The 26,421-nt window shown below is 37.3% G+C and overlaps 1 protein-coding gene across 1 annotated transcript; it reads right to left on the bottom strand.

Annotated features, from left to right (window-relative positions):
* Positions 1 to 21,441: 21,441 nt before the first annotated feature.
* LOC110802553 (probable histone H2AXb) lies at positions 21,442 to 22,588 on the bottom strand. Its single transcript, XM_022007979.2, has 2 exons — positions 22,282 to 22,588; positions 21,442 to 21,844 (listed from the first exon to the last, which is right to left on the bottom strand). Exons 1-2 carry the CDS (start codon positions 22,486 to 22,488, stop codon positions 21,623 to 21,625), a joined length of 429 nt encoding a protein of 142 aa, XP_021863671.1. The 5' UTR covers positions 22,489 to 22,588; the 3' UTR covers positions 21,442 to 21,622.
* Positions 22,589 to 26,421: the final 3,833 nt, after the last annotated feature.

The following is a 26,421-nucleotide window of genomic DNA, read 5'->3' as shown; positions in this document are numbered from 1 at the left end:
GTCTATATATGGCCTCTAACCATTTTAGGGAATCTATATTTCGTCATAGCTTTCTTACAAGTCACAAACTCATTAATCTACATGATAATAGTTTGACTGCAAGTTGTAGGTTTCTTCACTATCTAATAGAAGAATTGAATAGTTTCAGGGACCTGAACTCCATGTTTCTTCACTATAGAAGAATCTCATAGTTTCAGTGACTTGAACTCTATGCCTACTTGGGTATAGAACATCAAACAACAGAATATCAATAGCCACTTGAAAGTCCTTTGAATATTCTGTTCTCTTTGAAGCACTTGTAAAGTCTTCTAAGAGAAGTCTATTCTTTAAAGCCACTTCTAAAGTCCTTAAAGAATTAGTTCGGATTTTCTGAAGCACTTCGAAAAGCCTCCGGAATGTCCGTTTATGTTTGTTGTTCGCCTCGAAAACTTTCGAGGTCTATTTTCTCCCACTTGTCATTTTGGAAACGATTCTCAAAAGGACATTATTTCGAGCAAACAAACATTATGTTCTCAAAAATTCGTGGTAGAAACAATACCCTTGTGTCTCATTTGAATAAATCACAATGATACATATATCTATACTTGGGCCTTAGTTTGTTGAATAACAAACACTAAGCTCCCACTGAGTTTAGGAACTCTTTAGATATATTATGAAAAGATATTCTGAAATTACTTTTCAATAGCTTTGACGAATTTGGTTTAGTTTGGTGGTAGTTGAGCATTTTGTTTTAGAAATTATAGGAAAAGTCTTTATGATTCATCATTGATCGAATCAAGTACTAATTGACTTCGATCATTCCAACGTAGATATGCCATATCTTATGGAGCTAGATTGTGAAATTACAACACACAATCATTGATGATCATATTTGGTCTCAAGTAATCATTAACATGATCTAACCTAGATCTTTATGATTTCTTACCAAGTGGATTTTATACTTCTGAATCTTTGAACTAGCCAAACAGATTCAACTTATATCACATTTGAGTAAATAAACCTATATTCACTCAAATCCATGTGAAATAATAAAGTCATAAAATCTTTCTTTAGCTTTGAACTCCATTGTCTAGGCGTTCTAACAATAGTTCATATCTTTTGTTACTTTCAACAAGTAAGACTAGTTGTCTTAAAATGATCTAGAAATCAATCAACTTTCAGAAGTCTATCAAAATAGAGCTTATGAATGTTAACTTGTTGATATGGTCTAAGCAACAATGCCAAAGATTTGTGGAACTCAAATCAAGGGGTTGATTTGAACCTAGTAAAGTTCTTTAAAGAGTTGTTTGTTTTAATCAAGCATATTGACTCAACCTGTAATTGACCATTTCATTCAAATAAACAAACAAACATTGTTTTTGTTTTTTCTTGAATGTGAGTCTTTCTGTGTTTGAAAACAGAAATTTAGGTATGTTGATTATGGAACAAAATAGCCATTAAGTTCCAGCCTTTGAAAGGACTTAAAACAAACTAGATGACCCTACAACTAATGTAGCATTGCCATGCTTCATTTCCCACTTGTAGGTCATTAGTGTATCCTAGCTTCCATTGTTTGAGTTATTACCGAAGTAAGAACCTCAAGCGGTATATGATACCAAGGAAGTTTGATTGCTAGGTCACTCCTCTTTAAACATAAACTTATAGGTAGAAACGGAATCGTAAATTCCTTTCATATGTTCCTTTGTTTTCCTATTTCTTGTACCCTTTCTTATAGTCTTAAGAATTGAATTCTTTAGTGTTGACTTTTATACTTTGTTAGACATGTCCAATGTCACCAACAAGGTTCTTTTCCATTTTAATTTATGTTGAATATTTTGGTTCAACCAGATGATCTTACCAGAAGCTTCTAAAGTTCTCTAAGTATCGATCTATTCGAATGTCTAGGGACTAGACTCATTCGAGAATTAAATGGACAAAGATATTAGGTTGTTAACCATTGGTAAAGCTGAGCGTTTAAGCTCAATGCTTTATGATCTCAAAACTACAGTGTATTTTGAATTCACAAGCACCAATTGGTTTGCCATTCGATTTTGATATTCGAAAACAACCATAAAAGTCGATATAAGAAACGTACATTTTAAATTGCTCACTTTCTCTCTTTTCCGTGAATCGTTCTTGGATTCACTACTAATCGAGGAAATTTACTGTTACCTTTCTAAAAGGATTTACTGCAGTGCAAGATATTTAATTATAAACAATAATTAAAACATACATTGAAGCATGCAAAGTCTAAACATTTATCATGAATAATAACTTGAAATTAAAGCAACCATGCAATTCAAACAAGTTATTAGCATTTTATTCGATTTTATTGTTCCGGCAGGTGTGAATAAAATGATTCCAAGATCCTAAAACCATTGAAGAATTAAGCACAGTTTGTCGACTCAATTCTAAAACATCTTAGGTAAGCAAAAGCCTTTTGCTAATAGTCTAGAAAGTATTCTTGGTTGATAGGTACGTGTAAGAACTTATTAGGTAAACCTATCGATTTTGCCACGACATAAAAGGACTCCTTACTTATATCGTTGAGTTTCACCAAAACTAACATGTACTCACAATTATTTGTGTACCTTGCCCCTTTAGGACCAATAAGTAACACCTCGCTGAGCGAAAACTATTACTAGATTGATGTAAAGGATATCCAAGCAAGTGTATATTTTGGCATGGCACCTTTTAACTCAATTTTTAAGTTTGGAACTTAAGGCTCTTACTATGTTGGTTAGATTTTAAGTGAACTAAAATCCTTAATCATGCAACATAATCAAGCTTTTGATCTTATGCATTTTAAGACATATTTAAAAGCAATAAATAACTTAAAACATGCATAAGATAAATGTGATCTAGTATGGCCCGACTTCATCTTGAAGCTTTAACTTCAAAGTCCGTCTTGAAAATCTCCGTGGGAGGCACCATTTTCTTCAAATAGGATAAGCTATAACTAATTACAACTATTTGATGGTTCGCAGACCATATTTGAATTGAAAAATAACTTTGGTACTTTAGACCAATTACATTCAAATTAATGGTACGCAGACCATATTTTCTATCCTATTTGGGCCATACTAGTCACTTCATAACCTGCAAAACAGTACATATACAATATATACCATTCACCCATTCATTATCATGAATGGCCCACATAGCTGGTTAGTAAAACACATTATGCATCACGTAAACATTTGCAGCAATTAATCAAGGGCACCAATAATCTACCAATTATTCAGTCCTTATTAATTCTAATCAAGTTGTTTTAACCTTAAGGATTTGTAGACCTAATCAAGAGTTTATGACTAAAAAGCGCTCCCACTTAAACCAATAAATTTATATGCTTTACTAATTTTAAACATAAAAATGTATTTCTAGTCCAACCGGAAACATACAAATTTAATTAAAATTTAAAGCTCATATCAATTTATAATTGAATCCAAAAAGTTTAATTTAATTTCAGTCGTATTTAAATTAATTCATGATTTTAATTTTAGTAAAATAATTAGAATAAATAAAATTTATTATGATTACAATATTCAAAATTAAAATCCAAGAAAATAATTTAAATTATTAATTTTAAAATTAATTAAAATTACGTGAACTGAAATTTTCAAATTAAACATTCAAAACGATCTTTAATCGTAACGCAAACACCCTACGCGTTGCACGCCCATGGGCCGCACGCACACAGCCATTGCTGGCCATGTGCGCGCAGCCCATGCGCTCGTCGCATAGCTGCTGCATCCCCATCGCAAGCCTCCGCACGCATTGGTGCTCGCTGCGCGCACCAGCGCTCATCGCACGCGAGCTATCGCTCGCAGTGCGCGCGCGACATCGCTCGCTGGGCACGAGACATCGCTCGCTGGGCGCGCGACATCGCTCGCTGGGCGCGCGAGCCATCGCTCGCTGGGCGCGCGACATCGCTCGCTGGGCGGGCGACATCGCTCGCTGTGCGCGCGAGCAATGCTGGCTGTGCGCGCGCGAGTCCTCTCTCGTTGTGCGCGCGAGCAATGCTGGGCGCAGTGCTCGTGGCACGCGAGCTTGCGCTCGCTGCGCGCGAGGCTGCGCGCTCTTGTGCGAGGCAGCGCGCGTTGTGGCGCAGCTCGCTTGCTGCCCACACGCGACTGCCTTGGCTCGCCCTTCGCCCATGCCCATTCGTCCATTGCTCGTGGCACACGACACAAGGCAGGGCTGCTGCCTTGTGCTCGTGCACTACGCCCTTGCTCATTGCATTCGTGCCGCACGGGCGACGAGCTCCCTTGCTCGTCGTCGCATGCCCGCATTATACAACACCCCTTAAGGGTAACACGAAGCGTCCATTGCTTCGTGCGTGCAAGTTTTATGAACGAATCGCATAAAAATTTAAAATTTGTATTTAAAATTAATGACAAATTAATAAATAATATTAATTTCATAATTTTAGGGCGAAAAAATCGAAAATTTATTATCCAATTGATTTCCGATTGTTATGGATTCAAGCCTAGGTCATAAAAATTTAAAATTTATCATAAATTTACAATTTTTATGGTGGTTTTTAATCATAGGTTTCTAATTAAATTACAATTAATTATGAAAATCAAATTAATTCTAAATTATTCTAATTTTCAACAAATTAATCATAATTACAAATTAGATTGCATAATTAACAAGACTAGGCATTCAAACTTGTTAAACATATGCAGTAGGTCAATCAAAAATTCAAGATTTATCAACAAGAATCGCAAATATTTAATTTAACATCTTAAATTTACGAAATTTTGCATTCGAAAAACTAAAACCTTCGAAAAGTCATAGTTAGGCTTCGAATTTGAGAATTCTGGGTTCGGCAGAAAAACATTATTTTTGTCAAAATTTTAGAATGCCTTTTACATGCGGAATTGACACAAAAATCACTCAATTCGGATGAGTAACGAAGAAACTGCCGAAAAACTGCGTACGTATAATTAAATAAACGCAATTTGCAATTAATTAACAATTACGAAAATTAATCACCCCTTTTAATTCTTGCAAATTTGTAATATTTAACCATGTTCATGCAATTTAGATTATGAAAATAATAAGGGGCTCGTGATACCACTGTTAGGTTATGATACATATGACATTACATAGATCATGCGGAAACAACCATTAACCCAGGACAACATATTATTTACACATAATCATATAGCATAATTTAGATGCATACTCTTTGTTGCGTGCCCTCCCTAGCTGCGCCCGAACCGAACAAGAACAAGTCTTTAGGACTCCAAGTGTCGTCCCTCCGTAGATAGTCCACAGCACGTCCGGATCCGCCTTAAGATTGACCAACTAGAATCGCCCTTAAGGTACTAGAAAATTTCGGCACTTTTATGAGCAAGATGTGTGTTTTAATTTTCTCTCAAAAAACTCACTTTTGAATACTTTGAAACTTGTTATAAATTGTGAGCCCTAGCCTCATATTTATAGGGGTATGGAAAGGGAATCGAAATCCTATTCAGATACAAATTAATTAAACCTAGAATCCTACAAGAACTCTAATTTAATTAATTTATCAAATAGAATTAGGAATTTAATCATTAACCGAACTCTGCATGTTTTAGGAAACGTGCACGAACACAAACACTTGCACACACACGCACGGCTGCCACGATGGGCCCCATGCGTGCGCGCGAGCAGCAGCCCACGCAGCGCCCGCGCGCGCTGCGCGCTGCGCGTGCTGTGCGCGCTGTGCGCGCTGCGCAGCCTGCTGGGCCTGGCCTTGCGTTGGGCCTGGCGTGGCTGTTTGTGCGGCGCGCTTGGCTTGCTGGGCGATGGCCTGGCTTCGTGCTGGGCCTCGTCCGGCAGGCCTCGTCCGATGCTTATTCGTACGATGCGCTTCCGATTAAATTTTCCGATTCCGGAATTCATTTCCGATACGAACAATATTTAATATTTCCGACTCCGGAATTAATTTCCGTTTCGAACAAATATTTAATATTTCCGTTTCCGGAATTATTTTCCGATTCCGGTAATATTTCCGATTCTGACAATATTTCCGTTTCCGGCAATATTTCCGATTCTGGCAATATTTCCATTTCCGATAATATTTTCCGATACGTACCATGTTTCCGTTTCCGGCAACATCTACGACTTGGATAATATTTATATTTCCGATACGATCCATATTTCCGTTTCCGGCAATATCATCGTTTCCGGAGTATTCATTTCTTGCCTGTGACGATCTTAGCTCCCACTGAAACCAAGATCCGTCAGTTCCGAATATTCATAGATGGAGTATTTAATGCCATTAAATACTTGATCCGTTTACGTATTATTTGTGTGACCCTACGGGTTCAGTCAAGAGTAAGCTGTGGATTAATATCATTAATTCCACTTGAACTGAAGCGGCCTCTAGCTAGGCATTCAGCTCACTTGATCTCACTGAATTATTAACTTGTTAATTAATACTGAACCGCATTTATTAGACTTAACATAGAATGCATACTTGGACCAAGGGCATTATTTCCTTCAATTAGGTGAACACTCCTCTTATCCTCATTACCCCATATGAAACGCCTAGTTTTTCGGTCGATATCATCACAAATAGACCTAGGAATTTTGGCCGTTGGCATCGAGTAGTAAGCCATTGTTGAGACCGTGGACTTGGCTAGAGTAATACGCCCAGCAAGTGATAAATACTTCGTCTTCCATCCTGCTAGGCGTCCATCGATTTTTTCACAGAGATGACTGAAAGTGTCCTTAGTTACTCTACTTGTAAGTGTTGGCATACCCAAATACATACCAAGATCGTTGGTGGCTTTCATACACAGCGCATTACTTATTTCCACTTGTAAATCATCATTTATATTCTTTGAAAAATAAACACATGATTTAGGAAAGCTAACCTTTTGTCCTGAAGCACGACAAAACTTATCCAAGCAATCGTGAATGACATGGGCCTGATCAATACTGGCTTCGGCAAATAGAATAATATCGTCCGCGAAAAATAGATTAGAGAGTAGAGGGCCATCCCGGCTAGCTCTAATAAGCTTCCACCTTTCACCTACAATGGCCTCTTCGATCGTTTGGTACAAGCGTTCCATGCACATTACAAAGTGATCCGGGGATAGAGGGGCTCCTTGACGTATACCTCTAGTCGGCTTAAATGTAGCCATCTTGTTGTTGCATGTTAAATTATGCTTAGACAGTCAATGTAAGTGTAGAAGCTAACTTATCAGAATGACTCCATTGATAAAATAAAAATAAAAAAAATTTGTCAATTGACAAGAAATGTAAATGTGTAGTTATCAAAAGATACTATTTCATACGTATGACATTTCGTTTTGAAGCTTTTTTCGTCAAAGTATATCACCCTTTTCAAAACTTTCAACAATTTATTTTATTTATATTAGATATTTTATCATTAATCTCTTCTGTATAAAAAAGTCGACACTTCTCATATGATTTGCATCATTTTTTTGCCCATTATATCCCTTATTTGGTTTATTATTTACACATTGCCATGTCACTAAGATGATACACTTCTTATATGTTTTGCATCATTTTTTTGCCCATTATGCCTCTTATTTGGTTTATTATTTATACACTGCCGTGCCACTAAGATGATACTCCGTACTATACTACGTATTAAATTTGGGTAGTTGAAATTCACTTGTACTCACGGATAAATTGTTCCACTTTAGAGAAATATGAGAGAAAACACCAATTTATAAGGCAAATGAGTTACTCTTACTACAACCAATTAGTTTTAGGCGTGGAATCTCATGTAGACTATAAGTAGACTACACTCTCATTCTCCTTGACAAACTGTTTTCTCCATGATATACAGTAAGCATTAGGATTAAAATAGTATCAGTAATACGTATCCGCATAGACTTACCCAAAGAAGGTTTTACGTGCATTAAGAAAATTTCTTTATTAACACATAGCTTTAATGTAGTTTAAGGCCTAATTTAATTAAGATTCAAAAGTAAGTTATGATGGAGTTCTTGTCGAAATATTATCTCATTACCAATTCTTTAGAACCTCATTGTAATGCCATGCTGAGCTTTTTGGATGTCTATTACTTATTGGGCAAATAATCCATATTACATCGATGTACTAAGGTTCTCTATGACACTCATCATTTTCCCAAATAACTTATAAGGTGTAATAAGTATGGAGTATATGACCAAATCCATATTACTTTTAACAATTATTTTTTGAAATAAAAATCAGCCATACACTTGCAAACACTAGCCGAAATTCCTAGTAACCTTAAGGGCGATTCTAGTTGGTCTAACTTGAGGCGGATCCGGACGTACTGTGGACTATCTACGGAGGGACGACATTTGGAGTCCTAAATACTTGTTCTTGTTCGGTTCGGGCGCAGCTAGGGAAGGCACGCTGCAACATGTATGCACCTATTCTATGCTAAATGGTTATGTGAAAATAATATGTTTTCCTGGCTTTATGGTTTTTCCTCATGATTTATGAATTGTCATATGTATCATAACCTAACAGTGGTATCACGAGCCTCTTATTATTTTCATAATCTAAATTGCATGAACATGGTTAAATATTACAAATTTGCAAGAATTAAAAGGGTGATTAATTTTCGTAATTGTTAATTAATTGCAAATTGCGTTTATTTAATTATACGTACGCAGTTTTTCGGCAGTTTCTTCATTACTCATCCAAATCGAGTGATTTTTGTGTCAATTCCGCATGTAAAAGGCATTCTAAAATTTTGACAAAAGTAGTATTTTTCGGCCGAACGCAGAATTCTCAAATTCGAAGCCTAACTATGACTTTTCGGAGGTTTTAGTTTTTCGAATGCAAAATTTCGTAAATTTAAGATGTTAAATTAAATATTTGCGATTCTTGTTGATAAATCTTGAATTTTTGATTGACCTACTGTATATGTTTAACAAGTTTGAATGCCTAGCCTTGTTAATTATGCAATCTAATTTGTAATTATGATTAATTTGTTGAAAATTGGAATAATTTAGAATTAATTTGATTTTCATAATTAGTTATAATTTAATTAGATACCTATGATTAAAAACCACCATAAAAATTATAAATTTATGTTAAATTTTAAATTTTTGTGACCTAGACTTGAATCCATGTTAATCGGAAATCAATGAAATAATAAATTTTCGATTTTTCGCCCTAAAATTATGAAATTAATATTATTTATTAATTTGTCATTAATTTTGAATATAAAATTTTAATTTTTATGCGATTCGCTCATATAACTTGCACGCAAAAAGCAATGGACGCTACGTGTTACCCTTAAGGGGTGTTGTATAGTGCGGGCATGCGACGACGAGCAAGGGAGCTCGTCGCCCATGCGGTACGAATGCAGCGAGCAAGGGCATGGTGCACGAGCACAAGGCAGCAGCCCTGCCTTGTGTCGTGGGCTGTGAGCAATGAGCGCATGGGCAAGGGCGAGAGCAAGGGACGAGCAGTCGCGTGTGGGCAGCAAGCGTGCTGCGCCACAGCGGGCACTGCCTCGCGCAAGCGTGCGGAGCCTCGCGCGCAGCGAGCGCAAGTGCTTGTTGCGACGTGCGACGAGCGCTGCGCCCAGCGATGGTCAGCAGCATGCTTGTTGCGACGAGGGTTGGCGCGCGCCTTGTGATGGGGAGCAGCAGCGATGCGACGCAGCGCATGGGCTGCGCGCACATGGCCAGCGATGGCTGTGTGCGTGTGGCCCATGGGCGTGCGTTGCGTGGGGTTGTTGCGATGAGATTAGATCGTTTTGAAATTTTAATTTAAAATTTTCAGTTTACGTAATTTTAATTAATTTTAAAATAAATAATTTAAATTATTTTCTTGGATTTTAATTTTGAATATTGTAATTATAATAAATTTTATTTATTCTAATTATTTTACTAAAATTAAAATCATGAATTAATTTAAATACGACTGAAATTAAATTAAATTTATGGATTCAATTATAAATTTATATGAGCTTTAAATTTTAATTAAATTTGTATGTTTCCGGTTAGACTAGAAATACATTTTTATGTTTAAAATTAGTAAAGCATATGAATTTATTGGTTTAAGTGGGAGCCCTTTTTAGTCATATACTCTTGATTAGGTCTACAAATTCTTAAGGTTAAAACAACTTGATTAGAATTAATAAGGACTGGATAATTTGTAGATTATTGGTGCCCTTGATTAATTACTGCAAATGTTTATGTGATGCATAATGTGTTTTACTAACCAGCTATGTGGGCCATTCATGATAATGAATGGGTGAATGGTATATATTGTATATGTACTGTTTTGCAGGTTATGAAGTGACTAGTATGGCCCAAATAGGATAGAAAATATGGTCTGCGTACCATTAATTTGAATGTAATTGGTCTAAAGTACCAAAGTTGTTTTTCAATTCAAATATGGTCTGCGTACCATCAAATAGTTGTAATTAGTTTTAATTATAGCTTATTCTATTTGAAGAAAATGGTACCTCCCACGGAGATTTTCAAGACGGACTTTGAAGTTAAAGCTTCAAGATGAAGTCGGGCCATACTAGATCACATTTATCTTATGCATGTTTTAAGTTATTTATTGCTTTTAAATATGTCTTAAAATGCATGAGATCAAAGCTTGATTATGTTGCATGATTAAGGATTTTAGTTCACTTAAAATCTAACCAACATAGTAAGAGCCTTAAGTTCCAAACTTAAAAATTGAGTTAAAAGGTGCCATGCCAAAATATACACTTGCTTGGATATCCTTTATATCAATCTAGTAATAGTTTTCGCTCAGCGAGGTGTTACTTATTGGTCCTAAAGGGGCAAGGTACACAAATAATTGTGAGTACATGTTAGTTTTGGTGAAACTCAACGATATAACTAAGGAGTCTTTTTATGTCGTGGCAAAATCGATAGGTTTACCTAATAAGTTCTTAGACGTACCTATCAACCAAGAATAGTTTCTAGACTATTAGCAAAAGGCTTTTGCTTACCTAAGATGTTTTAGGATTAAGTCGACAAACTGTGCTTAGTTCTTCAATGATTTTAGGATCTTGGAATCATTTTATTCACACCTGCCGGAACACGTAACTTGAATAAAATGCTTAATGAACATTGAATTATGCATGTATGCTAGAATTTAAGTTTATTAAGAGAAACTGTGAATGATTATTTATTTGCTTATTCTTTTCAATTGTAGTTTTAACTATGGAAAACAACAATCAAAACATCATGGGTTCTGAGCTTATGGTCAAGCTGAACCTGGCAAATTTTCTTGAATGGGAAGCTAAGCTAGTTGAAATAGTCAGACTCAATGGACTTGAGTATGTACTATCACATCCCATGCCAAGCTACTATGCCAGAGACATGACCCCTGAGAGATTTTTCGCCTGGGATGCGGATCTCAAAAAGGTTATGAGTCTCATGCTGAACAATATCCCTTATAATTGGGCTAGAAGGTTTGTAGCCTATGAACCTTTTACGCTCATCAAGAATCTGAGGGATATCTATCGTGGAAACACGGAGGACAGGGACCTGAACGTCCATGAGTTGATTGAATCAATGTCTGGTCTAAATGTTAGTTCTCCCAACAGGTGTTATAGGATGGAAGTCCAAGAAACACATGTTCAGCTCCTTCGCACTAAACAGAGGGTAGGCGTCCCACTGAGGTTCCATGTGGATCTTATGCGTTCATACTTTGATCGCCTAAGTCTACTAGGAACACCAATAAGCGAAAGGATGGCAGTTTCTATCTTGCTCAATTCACTACACAGTGGGTTTGTTCGCTTCAAGCAACTATACCTAAGTGAACCAAGAGAAGAAACAGTTGCACAATTTGTTCACCTTGTCAGAAAGGCTGAGATAATACTGGACTGTGAAGCCAAAGATTTACTCAAGGCTAGAAGGAGACCGTTCAAGAAAAGTGGAAAGTCCAAGGGCAATGCTAAATCAAAGCAGGACAAGTCCACATCAAGCTGTCTTTATTGTGATGGAATAGGCCATTACAAAAGAGAATGTCCAAAGCTAAAGGAAGATCAGAAGAACAGAACAGTCGTTCCATCTTCAGGTATTTTCGTTATAGACTGTATACTTGCTAATTCAACTTCTTGGGTATTAGATACAGGTTGTGGCTCACACTATGTTCCAATCCACAGGGACTAAGAAAAAGTAGAAAGTTAAGCAAGGGTGAAGTCGACCTACGAGTGGGAAATGGAGCACGGATTGCTGCATTAGCTGTAGGAACTTATTATTTGTCGTTGCCCTCCGGGCTAGTTTTGGAACTGGAAGAATGTTTCCATGTTCCAAGTCTTACTAAAAACATCATTTCAGTTTCTTGCTTAGATGCTAAGGGATTTTCCTTTTTAATAAAAGACAATAGTTGTTCGTTTTATTTTAAAGAGATGTTTTATGGATCTGCTAGATTAGTCAATGGACTTTATTTATTAGATCACGACAAACAAGTTTATAACATAAATACCAAAAAGGCCAAAAAGGATGATTCAGATCTCACCTATCTGTGGCATTGTCGATTAGGCCATATAAACTTGAAACGCTTAGAAAGAACTTCAAAAGGAAGGAATTCTAGAACCATTTGACTTAGAGGATTATGGTAAATGCGAATCATGTTTACTTGGCAAAATGACAAAGCAACCTTTCTCTAAAGTTGGAGAAAGAGCAAATGAACTATTGGGTTTAATCCATACAGATGTATGTGGACCAATGAGTACAAATGCTAGAGGTGGTTTCAGCTACTTTATCACTTTCACTGATGACTTCAGTGGATATGGTTATGTCTACCTAATGAATCATAAGTCTGAATCCTTTGACAAATTCAAGGAATTTCAGAGTGAAGTAGAGAATCAATTAGGCAAGAAGATTAAGGCACTGCGGTCTGACAGAGGCGGTGAATATCTGAGCTATGAATTTGATGACCATCTGAAAGAATGTGGAATTCTATCAGAATTGACTCCTCCTGGAACACCACAATGGAACGGTGTGTCGGAACGGAGGAACAGAACCTTGCTAGACATGGTCAGGTCAATGATGGGTCAGGTCGAACTTTCATTAGAATTTTGGGGACATGCACTAAATACAGCTGCACTCACTATAAATAGAGCTCCGTCTAAAGCTGTCGAAAAGACTCCATATGAGTTATGGTTTGGAAAGCCTCCAAAAGTGTCTTTTCTTAAGATTTGGGGATGTGAAGTATACGTCAAACGATTAATTTCAGACAAACTTCATCCAAAATCTGACAAATGTATCCTTGTGGGCTATCCAAAGGAAACAAAGGGGTATTACTTCTACAATACATCTGAGAACAAGGTGTTTGTTGCTCGAGATGGTGTCTTTTTGGAGAAAGATCACATTTCCAAAATGACAAGTGGGAGAAAAGTAGACCTCGAAGAAATTCGAGTCGAACAACAAACTCTAGATAATGCTCAAGATGACATTCAGGATGAAACTCAGGGATCTTTAGAAGAATCTGGTGAGAATCATGGTCAATCTAGAAATGTTACCCCGCGTAGATCGCAAAGATATAGATCTCAACCGGAAAGGTACTTAGGTATTTTGACGAACGAGAGCTATGACGTTCTATTACTTGAAAGTGATGAACCTGCGACTTACAAGCAAGCTATGACGAGCCCTAGCTCCAAGCAATGGCAAGAAGCCATGCAATCTGAATTAGACTCCATGTCTGAAAACCAAGTATGGGATTTGGTCGATTTGCCAGATGGCTACCAAGCCATTGGAAGCAAATGGGTTTCCAAACTGAAAAAGGACAAGGATGGGAAACTTGAAGTTTTCAAAGCTAGATTGGTTGCAAAAGGTTACAGGCAAGTCCACGGTGTGGATTACGATGAAACCTTTTCACCAGTTGCAATGCTAAAGTCTATTCGAATAATGTTAGCAATCGCTGCATATTACGATTACGAAATATGGCAGATGGATGTCAAAACTGCTTTCTTAAACGGCGTTTTAACAGAAACTGTGTTTATGACACAGCCTGAAGGTTTTGAGGATCCAAAGAATGCTAAAAAGGTATGCAAGCTAAAGAAGTCAATCTACGGATTGAAGCAGGCATCCAGGAGCTGGAATATACGTTTTGATGAAGCAGTCAGTGACTTTGGTTTCATCAAGAACGCGGACGAATCTTGTGTATACAAGAAGGTCAGTGGGAGCAAAATTGCTTTCCTAGTATTATATGTCGACGACATATTGCTTATCGGAAATGACATTCCTATGTTGAACTCTGTCAAGATTTGGCTTGGGAAATGTTTTTCGATGAAGGATCTAGGAGAAGCACAGTACATATTGGGCATCAAGATTTACAGAGATAGATCTAAAAAGATGATTGGACTTAGTCAAAGAACTTATATCAATAAGGTGCTTGATAGGTTCAAGATGGCAGACTCCAAGCGAGGCTACCTACCCATGTCTCATGGAATAACTCTAAGCAAGACTCAGTGCCCAAAAACACTTGATGAGCGTAGACGAATGAATGGGATTCCATATGCATCATTGATTGGTTCAATAATGTATGCTATGATATGTACACGCCCGGATGTTGCGTACGCACTCAGTGCTACGAGCAGATACCAGTCAGACCCAGGAGAGGCACATTGGACTGCTGCCAAGAATATTCTGAAGTACCTGAAAAGGCACAAAGATGACTTCCTGGTCTATGGTGGAGATGATGAATTAATTGTTAAAGGCTATACGGACGCAAGTTTCCAAACCGACAAAGATGATTTCAGATCACAGTCTGGGTTTGTCTTCTGCCTCAACGGAGGTGCAGTAAGCTGGAAAAGTGCTAAGCAAAGCACCATTGCGGATTCTACAACTGAAGCGGAGTACATTGTTGCACATGAAGCAGCAAAGGAAGCTATATGGCTAAGGAAGTTCATAGGTGAACTTGGTGTAGTCCCCTCCATTAAAGGACCAATAGCCTTGTATTGTGATAATAACGGAGCTATTGCACAGGCAAAGGAGCCTAGACACCACCAGAGAGTCAAGCATGTACTTCGTAGATTTCACCTTCTACGAGAGTTCATTGAAAGAAAAGAAGTCGAGATAAGCAAGATTGGAACTGATGACAACATATCAGATCCATTGACTAAACCTCTGCCGCAGGCGATGCACAACTCGCACATTGCAGCTATGGGAATCAAGCATATTGGAGAATGGCTTTGATATCCTTGTTTAATGTTTTAAAGTTTTAGAGTTTAAATCTTTGTAAAACATTATTGGTTAATCATTCACAATAAATGAAGAGAATTCATTTTTCCATTTAATTTGTGGTTTATTAAATGATGAGTCCCTTCAACTTGACGATATATTCAAGATAGACTGTCAGGACCAGTCCTGTGACTAAGAAATGTCTATCAAGTGAACTTGAATGTCAAAGGTTGAAAATGGTCCCTAGCCGGAGTTTTCTATAAAATTGGACGGGTAGAAAACGTTAGACGATTAGAATGCAAGATGACTAGTAGTTCTGTTTCTTGAACTAAGTGGACATGGAAATGTCATAATCATTTGCATAGATACTTACTTTGGGAAGACTAGTATCGGACAGACCTATGAAACTTTAATGTAAGAGATGAAAATCTGTCATAAGTAAATTTCATTAAAATTATTAGACACTAAATCCTCAATACCTGAGTGATTTGAGATTACTTGTTTGAGAACTGGTTGCTTTGACGTTGACCAACCGTCGCACCGTAAAAGGAGGCTATAAAGGCAACGCTCAGGTAATCACCTATCAAACGAAGTCTAATCTCAAGATCGCAAGATTGGGATTGTCCTCCCATAAATCGGGATGAGATGCTTAAAAGTTGTACAAGGACACTCGGAGAGCTAGAAACTTGAAATGCATGGCCGTGCTCGGATGAATCATAAGCTATGATTATCTGTTTATTTGATCAGTTGAACTCTGAAACCGAGGAACACCTCTGGACATAATAAGGATGACAACTCTTACCTTATGTTCAAGAGCAAGCATCGAGCGACAAAGGAATTAGGAAATGCACACTTGTCCCTAAGGACAAGTGGGAGACTGAAGGAAATAATGCCCTTGGTCCAAGTATGCATTCTATGTTAAGTCTAATAAGTGCCGTTCAGTATTAATTAACAAGTTAATAATTCAGTGAGATCAAGTGAGCTGAATGCCTAGCTAGAGGCCGCTTCAGTTCAAGTGGAATTAATGATATTAATCCACAACTTACTCTTGACTGAACCCGTAGGGTCACACAAATAGTACGTAAACGGATCAAGTATTTAATGGCATTAAATACTCTATCTATGGATATTCGGAATCGACGGATCTTGGTTTCAGTGGGAGCTGAGATCGTCACAAGCAAGAAATGAATACTCCGGAAACGATGATATTGCCGGAAACGGAAATATGGATCGTATCGGAAATATAAATATTATCCAAGTCGTAGATGTTGCCGGAAACGGAAACATGGTACGTATCGGAAAATATTATCGGAAATGGAAATATTGCCGGAATCGGAAATATTGCCGGAAACGGAAATATTGTCAGAATCGGAAATATTATCGGAATCGGAAAATAATTCCGGAAACGGAAATATTAAATATTTGTTCGAAACGGAAATTAATTCCGGAATCGGAAATATTAAATATTGTTTGTATCGGAAATGAATTCCGGAACCGGGAATTTAATCGGAAGCGTGTCGTACGAATAAGCATCGGACGAGGCCTGCCGGACGAGGGCCCAGCACGAAGCTAGGCCATCGCCCAGCAAGCCAAACGCGCCACACGAACAGCCAAGGCCACGCCAGGCCCAGCGCAAGGCCAGGCCATGGCAGCGCGCGCAGCAATGGGCTGCGAGCTGTGCTGCTGCTCGCGTGGGCTTGCTGCTCGCGTGGGCCGAGCGGCCGTGTGGGCTGTGCGCGGGCATGGCCTGCACGCTCGTGGGTCATGCTCGTGTAGAGTTTGTGTTCACATACGAAACCTAAATTGTATAGGATTTGTTTGATGATTAAATTCCTAATCCTAAAAGGATAAAATTAATTAGTTAGAGTCCTACTAGGATTCTAGTTTAACTAATTAGTATCCTAATAGGATTCCAGTTCCTTTTTCATACCTCTATAAATAAGGGCCTAGGGTCATTATTTGCAGGTACGATTGAAGTATTCAAAGGGTAAGTTTTTGAAATAAAAATCAGCCATACACTTGCAAACACTAGCCGAAATTCCTAGTAACCTTAAGGGCGATTCTAGTTGGTCTAACTTGAGGCGGATCCGGACGTACTGTGGACTATCTACGGAGGGACGACATTTGGAGTCCTAAAGACTTGTTCTTGTTCGGTTCAGGCGCAGCTAGGGAAGGCACGCTGCAACATGTATGCATCTATTCTATGCTAAATGATTATGTGAAAATAATATGCTTTCCTGGCTTTATGGTTTTTCCGCATGATTTATGAATTGTCATATGTATCATAACCTAACACTAGGTAGTCACTCTCTTACCGCATGATACTTAGCACTGACCTTATGGTAAATTTACCCTTAGACTCTGCCTTCCAGTACATTAAATCAGCAATGTCAGGATCATTTTTGAGTTCATGAGATTGTATTAACTTCAAGGTCTCCTGTGTTAAATATGGAGCAAAAACGTCCCATTTCCACCCTTGATCAACTTCCCACATTTCTTCAACTGTAGCCCCGGCTATTTCGACAGGAACAGGAAATATGGCAAGTTCAATGAGGGGGTTGTCAGTAGCCCATTTATGATCCCAAAATAAGGTGGAGGAGCCATTACCTACTGTTACTTTCGTACCTTCACATAGATAACGAGCATTTTCCGTAATTCCGGACCATACATTCGACATCCCAGCCTTAGGTTCGAACATGTCTATGTCACAACGGCCTTTACAATATTTATACCGTAATACCCTTGACCATAAAGCTTTCGGTTATGTGAGAACCCTCCACCCAAGCTTGGTTAGAAAAGCTGCGTTGGCTTGCTTTGCAGAGCGAATTCCAATATCCCCTTGTTGGCGAGGCTTTTGTAAATTCTCCCAGGAGATTAGGTGAACACTCCTCTTATCCTCATTACCCCATATGAAACGCCTAGTTTTTCGGTCGATATCATCACAAATAGACCTAGGAATTTTGGCCGTTGGCATCGAGTAGTAAGCCATTGTTGAGACCGTGGACTTGGCTAGAGTAATACGCCCAGCAAGTGATAAATACTTCGTCTTCCATCCTGCTAGGCGTCCATCGATTTTTTCACAGAGATGACTGAAAGTGTCCTTAGTTACTCTACTTGTAAGTGTTGGCATACCCAAATACATACCAAGATCGTTGGTGGCTTTCATACACAGCGCATTACTTATTTCCACTTGTAAATCATCATTTATATTCTTTGAAAAATAAACACATGATTTAGGAAAGCTAACCTTTTGTCTTGAAGCACGACAAAACTTATCCAAGCAATCGTGAATGACATGGGCCTGATCAATACTGGCTTCGGCAAATAGAATAATATCGTCCGCGAAAAATAGATTCGAGAGTAGAGGGCCATCCCGGCTAGCTCTAATAAGCTTCCACCTTTCACCTACAATGGCCTCTTCGATCGTTTGGTACAAGCGTTCCATGCACATTACAAAGTGATCCGGGGATAGAGGGGCTCCTTGACGTATACCTCTAGTCGGCTTAAATGTAGCCATCTTGTTGTTGCATGTTAAATTATGCTTAGACAGTCAATGTAAGTGTAGAAGCTAACTTATCAGAATGACTCCATTGATAAAAAAAAAATAAAAAAAAAATGTCAATTGACAAGAAATGTAAATGTGTAGTTATACAAAAGATACTATTTCATACGTTTGACATTTCGTTTTGAAGCTTTTTTCGTCAAAGTATATCACCCTTTTCAAAACTTTCAACAATTTATTTTATTTATATTAGACATTTTATCATTAATCTCTTCTGTATAAAAAAGTCGACACTTCTCATATGATTTGCATCATTTTTTTGCCCATTATATCCCTTATTTGGTTTATTATTTACACATTGCCATGTCACTAAGATGATACACTTCTTATATGTTTTGCATCATTTTTTTGCCCATTATGCCTCTTATTTGGTTTATTATTTATACATTGTCGTGCCACTAAGATGATACTCCGTACTATACTACGTATTAAATTTGGGTAGTTGAAATTCACTTGTACTCACGGATAAATTGTTCCACTTTAGAGAAATATGAGAGAAAACACCAATTTATAAGGCAAATGAGTTACTCTTACTACAACCAATTAGTTTTAGGCGTGGAATCTCATGTAGACTATAAGTAGACTACACTCTCATTCTCCTTGACAAACTGTTTTCTCCATGATATACAGTAAGCATTAGGATTAAAATAGTATCAGTAATACGTATTCGCATAGACTTACCCAAAGAAGGTTTTACGTGCATTAAGAAAATTTCTTTATTAACACATAGCTTTAATGTAGTTTAAGGCCTAATTTATTTAAGATTCAAAAGTAAGTTATGATGGAGTTCTTGTCGAAATATTATCTCATTACCAATTCTTTAGAACCTCATTGTAATGCCATGCTGAGCTTTTTGGATGTCTATTACTTATTGGGCAAATAATCCATATTACATCGATGTACTAAGGTTCTCTATGACACTCATCATTTTCCCAAATAACTTATAAGGTGTAATAAGTATGGAGTATATGACCAAATCCATATTACTTTTTAACAATTATTTTTTTAAGTTTTGATGTAAGAGTGTGATTATTAAGAGTACGTGATCGATTTTCATTTATGTTAAAAACATTTTCAGATCAATAATTCTTTTGCGTTATTCTTGCTTGTGTGGCATAAAATCACATCGTACAAGGATATATATGCATAATTCAAAATATTTAAATGAATATAGTTGTTGAATACTCGATCTGTATAATGAAGGAACATTTATATAATAAATGGATTCATTATCGGTTAAAGAATTTAAAAGAATCGATTTTACGGATTATCGGTTAAAGAATTTAAAAGAATCGATTTTACGGATTGTAGTTCGAGCTTCCGAAAGAAATTTTACAGTTTTATTTTACCTAAATATCATGTACGGATCGAGTACTTGATTGATAAGTTTTGATTAATCTCATGAATAATTCAGATGAGGGATGTGCATTTTCTTTTAGTTTATTTTTCCTAAAATATGTAAGTATATTACTTTTGTGAAAATAACTTCAATATTACTCAAAATATTTGTTGTTTATTAAAAAAGAATCACGTGCATTGCACGTACCCTTCACTAGTCTCTAAAAGTACCAAAGTCCAATACCAATGTTATGATCCCATTATCAAATTGTTATCCAACCCCCATGGTCATAGAAATCAAATTAGAATAAATTTGGTCTATACCCATACTTAGAGTTGGGCCTGTGTCCGCAGTGTAGGTCTATATGTCGGGTCCCACATATCCCGTGCTAAGGGGTCACGGTTAGAGGCCAAGGGAAAATCATGGCAGGTTGGGCTCATGCCTCTTTCCATAAACAAGGCTCATACACAACTCGTCCAATGTGTCGTGTCGAGCTGAAACATATCGGGCTAGAATGCTAGCAGTATCCTTACTATTTAAGATTTTTTGATAATTGCTTAAAAAATAAGCATGCCTCATGTCCAACTTTTATTATGATGACCATGTCCATGGCTCATCGTCAAGACTTGTGTCGTATTGGATTTTACCATATGGACAACATTTTAAAAGTTTGGTATGAGCCCGCCGGACCAATTTCATGTCATACTCAGGCAGCCCATGAGCCCATGTGCTGGCCCTGCCCCAAGCCCAACTCTACCCATACTTCATAATTTCATATGTACCGCCATTGCCTATTTTAAATTACCAAAAGGACAAATGTTAACTCCTACAGTCCTACCCCCAATCATCAGTTTGCCTCTTTTTCTTCGTCTGCGGACTGCGGCCAATAGAAAGGCCTATATGACACTTATTTCTCTTTTATTTTATGTCACCCGAGTTTTATTTATTAACAAGATAATTTTTCAGAATTTTTATTTTACAAAATTATCAGAATTTGATGGTTAGGACTCAAATTTTTATTTTACGAAATTATCAGAATTTGATGGTTAGGACTCAACAAAATTATCAGAATTTGATGGTTAGGACTTAGGAAAAACTATCTTGTTAATAAATGACATTTCTCTTTTATTTATTAACAAGATAATTTTTCGGAATTTTTATTTTACAAAATGATCAAAGGTTCATTTGCACTCACTGTTCAACATTATCATGATCATCATAATTTCACCACATTCATTATTGTATTTAGATCTTCACAGTAAACAAATGAGCGATCAGTGACTGCAAATGAACCTTTTGATCATTATTTCATATCATCCCAACATCAACTAATTACAGTAAATTTTAACCAAAAAAAAAAAATACAGTGACAGTCATTGAATAATTTCAGAATATGCTTTCAAAGTGAGTCAGTGACACCAACAAAAAAAATATGCGCGAATTTTAACAAATTTTCCATATAAAAGAAGCTTATCAAATTCCACGACTACTACATTACACCAACATTATAACCCCTGCTATATTAAGAACAAAAAAAGGGGAATAATCAAACCCATAACTCCATTGAAAATAAGCACTAATTATAACTCTTTCTAAAGTACATCCGAAACATGTCTAGAACTCTTGAGATAGAGTATTATTGTCTTTACCACCGCCCGCTAGCTTCCTGGGCAGAAGAGTCGGATTAATGTTGGGCAATACCCCGCCGTTTGCGATTGTTACTTGACCCAAAAGCTTGCTTAATTCCTCATCGTTCCTCACTGCTAATTGAATGTGACGCGGTACTATTCTTGACTTCTTGTTGTCTCTTGCTGCGTTTCCAGCCAACTCCAATACCTGTTAACATTTTCAATTAATTAGAACAAACCCTACAGTCACTAATTTCATAAAGATTGACATAACTGAAATTAAATGTCACTATAATCATCTATGATCGTTGCAATTGATTGATATAAAACAAGTGTTGTAATATTATTATGAAATCAGAGAAACATACATATTTCAATCAATTGGAAAATGATGGATTGAGAATTAAACAGAGGCTATGAATTAAAATCAGACACTTCGGCTATTATGCAACTAAGTTAATTCATCAGGACTGCTAATTGAACATCAATCAACAGCAAATCATGAGAAATTAGATCTTGAAATTTCATTTAAAATCAAATAATCAATCAACGCCAAACAAAAAAAACGAAATCAAAATCGATCTACAGACTTCCGCAGATTTAATTGATTTAGCATAAACTCGAAAAAGGGAGAAAGTGAGGTACCTCAGCAGCGAGATACTCAAGGACGGCGGAGAGATAGACTGGAGCACCAGCACCAACACGCTCAGCATACTTTCCGGCCTTCAAAAATCTAGCGATCCTACCGACGGGGAACTGCAGACCGGCTTTGGAAGACCTCGAAACCGATTTTGAAGCTTTAGGCTTTCCTCTGCCTCCCTTGGTGGATCCGCCGCCTTCTTTACCGCTCATTTTTATGCCGGAAATCTAACGATGATCAGAACCCTAGGAGAGAGAAATAGGTAGGAGGAAGATAGTGCGTTGTTGGTGTGACAGGGAAATCAGGGTTTATGGTGAGAGAGATGAGTTTGGTTTATATAAGGGGATATCCTGCATTTTGATTGGTTGAAAGGGAGGCAGCACGGATTGCCAGGGTGGCAGAAAAGGGGGGTGAATATGTAAAGTTCGCGGGAAAGTATATTCATGCCTGGAAAATATTGAATTTTGGATTTTTGGAATTGATTATTCCCGCTTTACAAGAGTTCTCATAATATTCCCTTGGTTAGGGCTAGACCTGATCAAATGCCGGGCCGGGTCGGTCGGACGTAGGCTTTAAAATTCAACCTGTAGTGTCAGGATGGGCCAAGATTCGGGCCAAAAAATATGCCCAAACCCGTTATTTTCGGGTCTAAAATATGGGGATTTTCGGGCCATTTTCGGGTCGGGTAAAATTTATAACTAAAAAGTGTAGTTTTGTGTATCCCAAACCCGTCCAACAAATTCAAAATTTCGGGTCGGGCCCGGAAACCGGGCCGGAAAATTCTGCCCAAACTCGTGAAAATTTCAGAACGGGTCGGGCTCGTCTTGATCCGGTCTAGTTAGGGCCTTTGGAAGTTTGGATGAAAAAAGGGGAACGGACTCAAAGGACCAAATGGAGAATTATGTAGACATGTTCTAGCTAGTTTATGTCCATATCCTAACCTTTTAAAAAGTATTTTAGAATAGTGAAATTAATGTAATGCTCTCAAATTCTTTCATGGAAAAAAATGATTTCTCTTAAAAACAGTGTAATTACCGTCTCACCCTTTCTATTTTGTCAAAAACACCAACAAACAATTAGGGTGGCATACCGGTCAAAATCGGACCGGATCGGAACCGGCTTGGGCCAGAACCGGGATTAAGAAAATTTGTGAACCAAAGACTGGATCGTGTTTTTCCTGTCCGATCCGGATTTAGACCGGATTGGACTATAATTATTAAATATTTCTCCTTACAATTTTCGAAGTTCATTTATTTCCAAACAAAATATTTTAAAAAAATATTTCAAACTTTATTTCTCCATTTCTAAGGGAGTAGAGATGTATGAAGAAGACCAGTAGGAGGAAATGACACATATTTTATGGCACTAAAGAGGATTAATGATTTATTTAATATAAACGGGGTCAACTGGTCCGGACCCAAGAAAATCCGATTTTGGACAGGATCGGACCGGAAACCCAGGAACCAAAATTTAAAGGATCGAAGACCAGACTAGAATCAACCGCTCCGTCCCAAAATCGGCCTTGTTTTGATCTATTTTCCGGTACTGGCCGAACTTTGAACACCCCTACTAATAACTGTCCATCTTCTCTGGAAAAAAAAAGGCTCAAAGTTCTAGTTTTCTCGTTGTTCTCGTTTTTGTTTTCCTCTCCATCTCTTCTCTCGCGTTGGTTCCTCCACCTCTTATCTCCCATGGCGTTGATACTACTTATCTTCTTCAGTCTCTCCTCTTCGTCTTTAACATCCTCTTTCTCACGACATCTCCCATTGTCTTCTTCATCTTCGACATCAATCCTTCTTACGACATCTCTCATGACGGGTTCCTCGATCTATCAATGTTGAAATTATTTTTCTACCCTTCAATTTTTTCATGAAAAAAACGATTTCTCTTAATAGCGGTGTAATTACATCCCCATACTTCCCACTTTGTGAAAAACACCAAAGAACAATTGTGCATCTTCTCTAGAAAAAAAAAAAAAAAAAAAAAAAAGGCTCAAGGTTTCAACACATTCCATTTTTGCATCATCCAAAACAGTTTGGTTACGACTTGTCTTTGACTTAGGTTCATTCGGACTTTCATGCCATAATCGGGTCTAGTAAAAATATACTATACTATGTTTGCAAATATTATTTTAAAAAAAATTGGACTTCGTAGTTTATACTATACTATATGTCCTTAATTTTCAGGTTTTCTCAATATCACATGTCAAAATTAATTTATATACTCCGTATATTTTATTCCATTAGAAAAGTATAACTATTTTTTGTAAATCGTAGTTGAATTATGGTAATACTCCGTAGTAAAATAATATAATTAGAAACAACGTGAAGGAAATAGTGCCAATGGTCCAAGTTTAAATTTAATACATTTAATGCTAAGTCTAATAAATGCGGTTCAGTATTAATTAAGCAAGTTAATTATTCAGTGAAATCAAGTGATCTGAATGCCTAGCTAGAGGCCGCTTAAGTTCAAGTGGAACTAATGTAATTAATGCCACAACTTACTCTTGACTGAACCCGTAGGGTCACACAAATAGTACCTGAACCGATCAAGTACTTAGTTGAATATTATATTCAATGAATACTCTTATTATGGATATTTGGAAATGACGGATGTTGGTTTCAGTGGGAGTTAAACAAACTGCCAAAAGGCAAAGAAAGAATATTTGCCATAAATGAAGATATTACCGAAAACAGAAATATGGTTCATGACCGAAATATAAATATTAATCAAAGTCGAAGATATTGCTGGAAACGGAAATATGGTTCGTATCGGAAACAGAAATATTGCCGGAATCGAAAATATTACCAGAAACAGAAATATTACCGGAATCGGAAATATTGTCGGGATTGAAAATATTGTCGGAATCGGAAATATTATCGAAAACGTAAATATTGCTCAAATCGAAAAAATAAATTGGAAGATCGACGAGCGACATGCCAGTGCATGGGACAGCCCATCGCTCGACGAGCTAGCCCACAAGAGCATCGCAACACGCTAGGCAACGAGGCCCAACGCACAAGCAATGCAAGCCAAGCCACAAGGCCCAGCGCACAGGGTCGCACGCAATGCCCAGCGCTGCGCGCATGGAGCTGGACGGGACTGCTTGGGCCAGCGCACAAAGCAGGCCTCGTGGCCTTGCTTGTGCATCAAGGCTGGTCGGATTTGTAACACTCTAATAATTCCTTATTTTATAAAACTATTTTCCAACTCAAAATACAGGAATTACCAAGATATTACCGCCATCGTGATAACGGCTAAGGCTATTTACCAGAATTACGCAGCACAATTTAACTAACTTTCAAACATAGTTAATGGCCATCGTACAACTTGAAACCATTAAGGCCCAAAATCAAAACATTAAATAGTTCAAAATCCATTAACAAAAATTTTAAGTAATTAATTGTAACACCCCGACAATTCTCTCTTTTCTAAAATAACCTTTTAATATAAAACGTAGAGAACTATCAAGGCATTATCTCCCGTGTGAAAACGTATCGGCTTATTCAGAATTTTGCAGCGGAAAACTTAAAAATAACTTTAGGTTTATAAATAATCAACTACAGAGTTAACTCCAAAACCAATCAACGAAATTAAAGTCAATGTAGCTAGTTCAACATGTTTAAAGTCCAATTCAACAAACCAAAGTCAACTTAGCAAATCGAAACAAAATACAAGCTCTCTAGTCCCGAACCCAATGATGCATCATCTTCAAACCTGTAGATGGACAACGCGTATTGATCCTTAGAGACTGCTCACCAAAATGGGTCATCACCAGATCAATAAGGCATAGCCATGATCAAAATACACAAACAAAGCACGTAATCAGCATAGCTGAGTACTACATACTAAATCAATAATAATCCTAACATGATTCTATTAAACGAACAATCCTAACATGATACTAATAAAACATAAGTAAGGGAAAACAAAACATATTAATTTGAAGACCACACTTGACTAGACTAGGCTAGACTGGACTAGACTGGACTAGACTTTTATAACGATAATATTATTTTAATTGAAATAGTCAATGGATCGAGTTTTCTAACTAGAAGCTTCACTAAGGAAGACGAGGTACGGGCGCGACTCCGTAACCTCAGTGACCTGCGATATCGAGGAACTTTTGAACAAAAATGGAACAC

Source organism: Spinacia oleracea, chromosome 4, assembly GCF_020520425.1.
Source record: "Spinacia oleracea cultivar Varoflay chromosome 4, BTI_SOV_V1, whole genome shotgun sequence".
In the NCBI taxonomy this organism is placed as follows: Eukaryota; Viridiplantae; Streptophyta; class Magnoliopsida; order Caryophyllales; family Amaranthaceae; genus Spinacia; species Spinacia oleracea.
The sequence above is the reverse complement of the archived record's forward strand: the minus strand, read 5'-3'. Positions and strand labels throughout refer to the sequence as shown.